This window comes from Mizuhopecten yessoensis, unplaced genomic scaffold, assembly GCF_002113885.1.
Source record: "Mizuhopecten yessoensis strain PY_sf001 unplaced genomic scaffold, ASM211388v2 scaffold2345, whole genome shotgun sequence".
Lineage (NCBI taxonomy): Eukaryota > Metazoa > Mollusca > Bivalvia > Pectinida > Pectinidae > Mizuhopecten > Mizuhopecten yessoensis.
In genome coordinates this window covers 23055-31864 of record NW_018404500.1, presented here as the reverse complement: position 1 = coordinate 31864, position 8810 = coordinate 23055, and the positions used below count along the sequence as shown (strand labels likewise).

The 8810-nt window shown below is 36.5% G+C and overlaps 1 protein-coding gene across 1 annotated transcript in view; it reads right to left on the bottom strand.

Moving 5' to 3' along the window:
• Positions 1–8810, bottom strand: part of LOC110445750 (RING1 and YY1-binding protein-like) — a 52991-nt gene that overhangs the window by 42839 nt on the left and 1342 nt on the right. Inside the window, exon 2 of the mRNA XM_021490522.1 lies at positions 5363–5431. Coding sequence (XP_021346197.1) covers positions 5363–5431 — 69 coding nt within the window. The remainder of the gene's footprint in view (positions 1–5362; positions 5432–8810) is intronic.

Genomic DNA, 8810 nt, shown 5'->3' with positions numbered 1-8810 from the left:
CCGCCCGCCCGCCCGCTCACGTGATAACATAATACGTCCCCGTCTTCGACGGGCGTATAAAAATCTTAAAACGTTTTTTGTTAATCAAAAACAACAAAGTGAATTACAAAATTTGATATTATTCACATAAAAAGTCAGACTTTACTTGTTAGTATTCAGACTGAAAGGATTTCCCAGAATACGTGAGATTTCTTCTAGGGTCTAGTAGGTGTTTTTTTTCTCTCCCTCCTTTAATTTCTCTGGCGCAACACGCCTCGGACGCTCAACCCCCTGTTGTAGTATAAACTCCGAAAATTGATTTGCTTTGCCACAGCTAGTGTCTTCATTTTTTGTGTACATATTTAATAACAAATAAAGAAATTATTTTATTTTGGTTTACCATATAGGAAATCTGTTAACCTCTCTATTCATTATTGATATGAAATATTACCATTCTTTCTCTTTAAGTTCAAGATGTTTCTTGATTGTTAATCGTAAGATGTAAATCAAACATAACATCTAATGTACCGGATTCAGTGGTGTCATCATTTCTACTTTCATTTGCTCTGTTAATCAAATAGTTTGATTATGTGAAACAGCAGGATATATATGCTTATTTCTTGATTTTCTTTCACTTACACCCTGCAGATGCTGAAGGACCTTCATTAAACCAACAGAAAGATATGGACGTCACAGATGGTAATTTTCATTTAATTTTTGGTCACCAGCTCATGCAAAGGGGATGTGGTCGTACTTATCCTAGCAATATTATCTTAGCACATACAATCTAAATTCTGGGTCTGCAGCTGAACACTTTCAATGCTATGAGCCCTGATCTTTTTTCTTTGCCTTTCTAAACATTATGGCCAATTACATTATCCTAGATTTAGGGTGTGTAGGCCTCTCATTGTTCCTACAAATATTTACTTCAGACGCAGTCATAATACTTTACTGATACTTGTATTTGTAACAAAGAGGGGATGGCAATAACATAAACAAAGCGATGTTCCCTCCCTTCATTATAGAGTTATGTCCCCTCGTTTGACTTGTTCACACTATTCCTCTCAAAGTACTGCACCAATATACTTAATAAGCATTTCATTCTAACTGACGATTTGTGAACTATATATAAAGTCAACACCCATATTAATAGAAATATTTTTCCTTTTGTTCAAAAAATAAATTCACTACTCCTTCCACATTAATTCACCAATTTTAGTGATACCTTTTATACAATACAGTATATAAATCGGAGGTCCTCTCCCAATTATAGAGTTATGTCCCTTTGTTTAAAAAACTGTTTGTATTACTCCCGAGGTACAATGAAATGGGACCGGTGTTCCGCCATATATATATTTAGGCATGGCCTAGGCCTTTATTTCAATTTTCATACCAAAATTTATTTCAGTGCTGTTGATCCGATTGCTTCAATTTTAAACCTTGTTGTATATATATATATATATCTACATGTATGTATAATTACTTAATTTATTAAAACCTGTCAAGCAATTCATAAACTATTACATTTTCCTTTACTTTGTTGTTGAGGTAACTTGATCATTATTTTTTTTCAGTAAAATCCCTTCTGAATTGCCAGAAGATTGTGACCCTATCTGCCACCATCAGAAGCTTAATGAGGACAGTTACAGTACTTGCTGACTTAAGTTGGGCATATATGTCTCATAATAAACTTTCATAGTCTTTTATAAATTATTTAATATATGATACGAGATTGTGCTTATATATATTTGCCCGATTATTTTTGACACATGCACATCATCACATGTTCATATTAAATTCTTTTTTCTTTACAAAAGTCCCAGAGACAACAAATGATTGAACTTCAATACTTCATCTAGATTTGCAATTTAAACATTATGTCCAAAAACCTCTTTTGATTTATGAGCAGATGAAGAGGTATAACTGTAAGGGATTGTCCCATTTATATTATTTTATGATGTGATTGTATATATATTATTCTATGAAGAAAATTTGAATACATTAAAATTATCGAAAGTTTGTATCCCATTTAGTAACTGTTAACAAATTTTTAAATATTTTAATTTACATGAAAAAGATTTCATCAGTAATAATTGTCTTCATGTTACTTCATTTCTTTTTAGATTATCACTTTGTCAGTGTTAATATCTGTCTATATTGTATAGGTTCTAATTTATTTAACTTTATATTTGTACTGTTTCAACTAGAAATCAGTAATTGTATCGCAACAAAATATTGTTTGCAAAAATCTTGACTAGTTATTTTCTGAAAAAGTTAGCAGGGATTGTAGGAACAACAATGCAAAGACCTTTTATCTAAATAAAACGCCAACATTTATTCCCAGTAAGGATAAGATATTTTTTAGGCATACCTTAAATGTACCTCTTATCAAGGCACATTTCAGGTATACTTCTGACTGAGGTATGATTTAGGCACATTTTAGGGATACGTACCTCAGTCAGAGGTACGATATAGGCGCATTTTAGGTATACCTCTGCCTGAGATATGATTTAAGCACATTTAAGGTATACGAACCTCAGTAAGAGGTACAATTTAGGCACATTTTAGGTATCCCTCTGACTGAGGTACAATTTAAGCACATTTTAGGGATACCTCTGCCTGAGATATGATTGAGGCACATTTTAGGTATACGTACCTCAGTCAGAGGGATGATTTAGGCACATTTTAGGTATACCTCTGACTGAGGTACGATTTAGGCACATTTAAGGTATAAATCTGACTGAGGTATGATTTAGGCACATTTTAGGTATATATATTCGCATAATAAAAATTGGGAAAATCAGTATCTTAGTCCCAGAAAAAGATCTGTCTACTCATGTGTGTATTGTGGCTGACAATGATTGCGTAAACATAATCAGGGCCGCCACAGATCAGCGTCCGCAATACGACTGCGAGCCAAATATGCTTTTGTCTAAATTGTAAATTCAATTATCAAGCTTCAGATGGCAACAGGTGTTATAATTTGTGTACCTTAATGGACAGTGGGGTCAAGTTAATCGAATGACCCATTGACGTTGAGAAAACAGTCTGATAAGCGAGTTACACATAAGTGGTCTCGCACACATACATTTGGCGGCGCAGTAAGCCGATCTGATCACTGCATCCAACACATTTCCTTTTCCAGTACCGAAGCAAACATAAATACGTCCGATATGCTTGATTATAAAGTATAAGTATCGCCTTGAAACACCAAGTCAAAATGCTGATTTTCGGCCTTTCAGATCACTTCAAACGTGATGTCGTATCTGTGTACTTTCGTGGTTAGATTTTAAGAATTTCAAGTGATCGAGAAAAATTAGTTAGCATCGAAGTTATGCATATTTCAGAACAGCAAACCGTTCAGAATGTCTTCGACAGTCGCTTATTTTAGGTGCCAATCGATGACATGGGAATGGCCAAGTTGCGCGACGTGATGTGCTCCCGTTTTATTTTGAAAGGTTGGTCAATACCGTTATAAATTCATCCTATTTCCTTTCAAATGTGTTCCACTGTCATTTAAATTTGAAATGTGTGATCTTTTAAAATAAATATATATTTGCTTAACATAAAACATGAATTTCGTGAATGTAAACCCAGGAAAAATAATTATCAATATTGCAATGCATCAATGAGGCTACTTTTAATTTGGATTTTTATTAGTTTTATTTTTAGATTGAAGACACAGAATTAGTCTATCTAAGCCCTCAATTAAAGGCGAATAATAATCTAAAATTTAAACATTTCAACCTATATATTTTTCACAATTCATGTGTCAAGAAAATGAGATAAAGTCTTATTTTTCTCTTTTGAAAAGAATTCAAAAAGTACAAGTGGAAATTTTCAGCATTTTAATTTAAATCTTTTTTTCTTATAACTACAGACATATAATTTAATTTTGCTAGTAACAAGTATTTTCATTGGTTTAAAAATTTATGTTATCGGCCCATAATGTAAACAAGAGGCCCAGAGGGCCTGTATCGCTCACCTGAATATAATTAAAGTAATTGGTATGAAGTAAAGATATAGCACTCCATGGTAGGTGCTGTAAGTACATATGAAATTTCAGAAAGATCCATCCAACCAGATATAGAGAACAAACTTCAAACAGAGCCCCACCCCTATGCCCCTACGGAGGTCATACCCATAAATTATACAAAATTGAGTTACCGTCACCCAAGGATGCTCCACGCTAAATAAGGATAAAATCCCTTAATCCCGATGGTCGGAGAAGGATTTTAAAGGTTTTACCTCTATTTCTCCTATTGGGCCCCGCCCTTCTGCCCCCCTTGGAGACCACACCTACTGCTAATACAAAATTGAGTCCCATTGGCCCAAGGATGCTCCAGACTAAATAAGGATAAAATCCCTTAATCCCTATGGTAAAAAAAGGATTTTTAAGGTTTTACCTCTATTTTCCCTATTGGGCCCCGCCTCTCTGCCTACAGGAGGGTCAGACACACTGTTTATACAAAATTGGTTCCCTTTCACCCAAGAATACTTCAGACCAAATATGAACAAAATCCTGTCATTCCTACCGAAGAAGGATTTTAAAGAATTTGCTATATTTCCCCTTTTGGGCTCCACCCCTCAGCCCCCAGGGGGGTCAGACCCACCATTTATACAAATTTTGTTCCCCTTCCCCCAAGGATGCTTCTGACCAAATATGGACCAATTCCTTTCATTCCTACAGAAGAAGAAGGATTTTAAAGAATAATTTGCTATGTTTCCCTTATTGGGCTCCGCCCCTCAGGCCCCAGGGGAACCAGACCCATGGTTTATACAAAATTGGTTCCCAACTACCAAGGATGCTCAACACCAAATATGGACCAAATCCTTTCATTCCTACAGAAGAAGAAGGATTTTAAAGAATAATTTGCTATGTTTCCCCTATTGGGCCCTGCCCCTCAGGCCCCTGGGGGGCCAGATCAACGGTTTATATAAAATTGGTTCCCTTTCACCCAAGGATGCTTCAGACCAAATATGGAACAAATCCTTCCATTCCTACAGAAGAAGAAGGATTTTAAATAATTTGCTACATTTACCCTATTGGACCCCGCCCTCAGTCCCCAGGGGGGTAAGACCCACTATTTATACAAACTTTGTTCCCCTTCCCCCAAGGATGCTTCTGACCAAATATGGAACAAATCCTTTCATTTCTGCAGAAGTAGAAGGATTTTAAAGAAGAGTTTGCAATATTACCCCTATTTGGCCCCGCCCCTCAGGCCCCTGGGAGACCAGACCCACCATTTATACAAAATTGGTTCTTCTTCACCCAAGGATGCTCCACACCAAATTTTGTCAAAATCCGCTCAGTGGTTCATGACTAGTAGTGTAAAGTTGACGGACGATGGACGACGGACGCTGCGGAATGGCATAAGCTCACCTGGTCCGAAGATGATGCAGCCGTTTGTCATGTCGCTTTTGATTGGCTGATACAGCAGCGCAATAATATCTGATAGAAAAAAGTCCAATAAAAGTGGATTTCCACAGAGATTGTGTATAGTAGAATAAATTATAAGGATTAACTTGAATATATTTAGCTGTTTATTTAGAGTATACTCCGTTTTTTTGTGTTATAGCTCCATAACATGAAAAATATATTCAAGTTAATCCTTAAATAATCTGAAATTAATGTTAAATAAGTATCACATTATGGATTAAATTATAAACATGATGCATAACAAAATTTTAATTTAATTTAACATAATGTTGAATAGTATTGCACTTCAAAAACTTATTAAATGATTTTAATGTAGGGCCAATCTGTAATGGTTGAAGGCCGAGAAAGTATGGCCACTGTTTAAAAAAAAATGGCTACTGAAATTCACACATGGCTACTTTTTTGGCTACTGATTTTTTAGGTCCAGGGTGAGCCCTGTTTGCGTTGACAGACACCTCGAATACGGGGAGATCTGCATGCTCACACTGTCACCTGGCATAGACAGAACAGGTAATTGGAATACAAGAGGCCCAATGGGCCTGCATCGCTCACCTGGTATTAATCTCACACTTGTAATCTTAAAAGTGGACTAAAATACAGCTACAGGCAGAATATCAGTGTGACCTTGAATGACAAACAATAACATTAGTTTGAAAAGAGGGTCAATGTCATTCATTTGAACAAATTTGGTAGCCCTGATTGCTACAGGCCAAATATCAGTACCCTGAGCCTTTTGGTTATCGAGAAAAAGTTGTTTGAAGATTTTCAGACATTCGACACCTGTGACCTTGAAAGTTGGCCAAATATCATCACCCTGGGCATGTTAGTTATTCAGAAGAAGTTGTTTAAAAGGTTTTAAACAAATTTGACCCCTGTGACCTTGAATATGAATCAAGGTCATTTATTTAAACAAACTTGGTAGCCCTGCATCCCAGCATGTTACTGGCCAAATTTAAGCACCCTAGGCCTATTGGTTATTCAGAAGAAGTTGTTTAAATGTTTTAAACATATTTGACCCCTGTGACCTAGAATATAAGTCAAGGTCATGTATATGAACAAACTTGGTAGCCCTTTATTCCAGCATGTAACAGGCCAAATATCATCACCCTAGGCCTCTTGGTTATTCAGAAGAAGTTGTTGAAAGGTTTAAACATATTTGACCCATGTGACCTTGAATATAAATCAAGGTCATTTATTTGAACAAAATTGGTAGCCCTACATCCCAGCATGTTACTGGCCAAATATCAACACCCTATGCCTCTTGGTTATTCAGAGAAGTTGTTTACAGAATTTAACATATTTGACCCCTGTGACCTTGAAAATAGTTGAAGGTCAATTATTTGAACAAACTTGGTAGCCCTTCATCCAAGCATGCTTCTGGCCAAATATCATCACCCTAGGCCTTTTGGTTACTGAAAAGAAGTTGTTTAAAGTAAAATGTTGACGACGGACAACGGACGACGGAAGAACGACGGACGGACGATGGACGCCGCACCATGCCATAAGCTCACTTGGCCCTTCGGGCCAGGTGAGCTCATAACGATGTTGTTTTCACAACAATAAGTTTCAGAAAAGATTCAATCTTATATACGGATCAATATTTTACTTTTTTTTGTTATGAAATACACTCTTCCAAGTAGTTTTTTGGTCGTTTGCAAATCCGACAGAAACGTTCATCGATATCGGCAGAATGTGTACGCTAAAAGGCAGTCACTCAGACAGGTCTGACGAGGATCGCCAACAGCCGAATTTGTGAGACATTGAGAACACCAAACAATTGTGATTTCAGCAATTGTCCTTCAAAAAGAAAAGATCGGAATGTATTTGGCTGTTTTGAACCGGTTAATATTTATTTTTCAAACTCAAACTTTTTATCATTATCGGCTCAATTCGCATGGATGTCACCTTGTAAATTCCTGCCGTTTAATAGTATCACGTGACCTGGACTCTTTGGGGTACACAAACTTGCTAACTTCGCCACTTTACCCATGTCGTTTTGACACATTCCTACTGTCAAGATTGAAGAGTTCAGCATGATTTTACCCAAGGACGACATTTTAACCACAAGGTGATAAATGCGATGCAATTCTCCATTATGTTTCCCAGATACGTGGTATTTATCAATTCACAACATAACGTCCTGAAAAGTTGGGCCTACTTTACTCAAGTTTATTTATCCGATTCAATCATAAGATATCACTTAAACTTGCAACTCTTAATAATTGTTAAATTAGCAATGCAATCAGGGATTATTCAACAAAATTTAGCAGTTTTATTGCTGCGAGCTTATTTCAAAACATTCCGAAAATCCCCGAAAAATTTACGAGAAATGGTCGCGACCAAGGACTGGTTTCAAGGACTGGTTTTGGATTGTTTTTGAGTATCCTGTACACCCCTTTCTTGACACTTAATTTTTCCTTAAAAAAGTGTGCACTATACACAAATATTAACGGTAGTCGTTGGTCAGACATAAAATATATAAATCGGTAAATAGCAATTTATGATACGACAGTTTACCCCTTCGGGAACAACAAAGGTACCTGATTCATACTTGGAACATCTTTAGGTTATATGTAATTCCTGAGGGAAATTTGGAATGCCTTTAGGATTTATGCTATTCCTGTTTAAAAACGAAATTGATATCTGAGTTATCCAAGAGCCTGTATTTAGCGCCTGGTATATTCCGACAGAAGCATACGGCTCAACAGCCAAAGACAACAGAGGTCAAAATCTGGGACTGAAACCAAAATTAATAGTCCCCACTGAGGTCCCCCCAGGGGTGACTAACAAGAGGCCCAAGAGGGCCTGTATCGCTCACCTTAATATTTAAGCAGTCATAGCAAAATATTCTCATTAAATATTATATTGCCCTAAAAATATTTCCCTCACAAACTTTGTTGGCTCCATCTGTTGAAACTACCAGCAAAATATTATTACAAGATTCTATGCTTTTTGATTCTTCAGAAGTTGCTTGACATATTTTTCCCTGTGACCTTGTAAGTAGGTCAATGTCATTTTCCTTCTCAAATTGGTAAGCTCTTTTCCAAAAGCTACCAGCCAAATCTTATGAATCCATTCCTTTTAGTTCTTCAGAACAAATCCATTAAAATGTTGTTGACCTCTGTGACCTTGAAAGTAGGTCAAGGTCACTTTCATTCTCAAACTTTGTTGGGCTCTTTCCTAGGAAGTTACAAGCCAAATATAAAGATTCCATACCTTTCAGTTGTTCAGAAGAAGTTGTTTGAAGTGTCTGACACATTTGACCCCTGAGACCTTGAAAGTAGGTCAGGGTAATTTTCTTCCTCAAACTTTGCCGGGCTCTATCCCAGGAAGCCATCAATCAAATATAAAGATTCCATACCTCTCAGTTCTTCAGAAGAATTAATTTGAA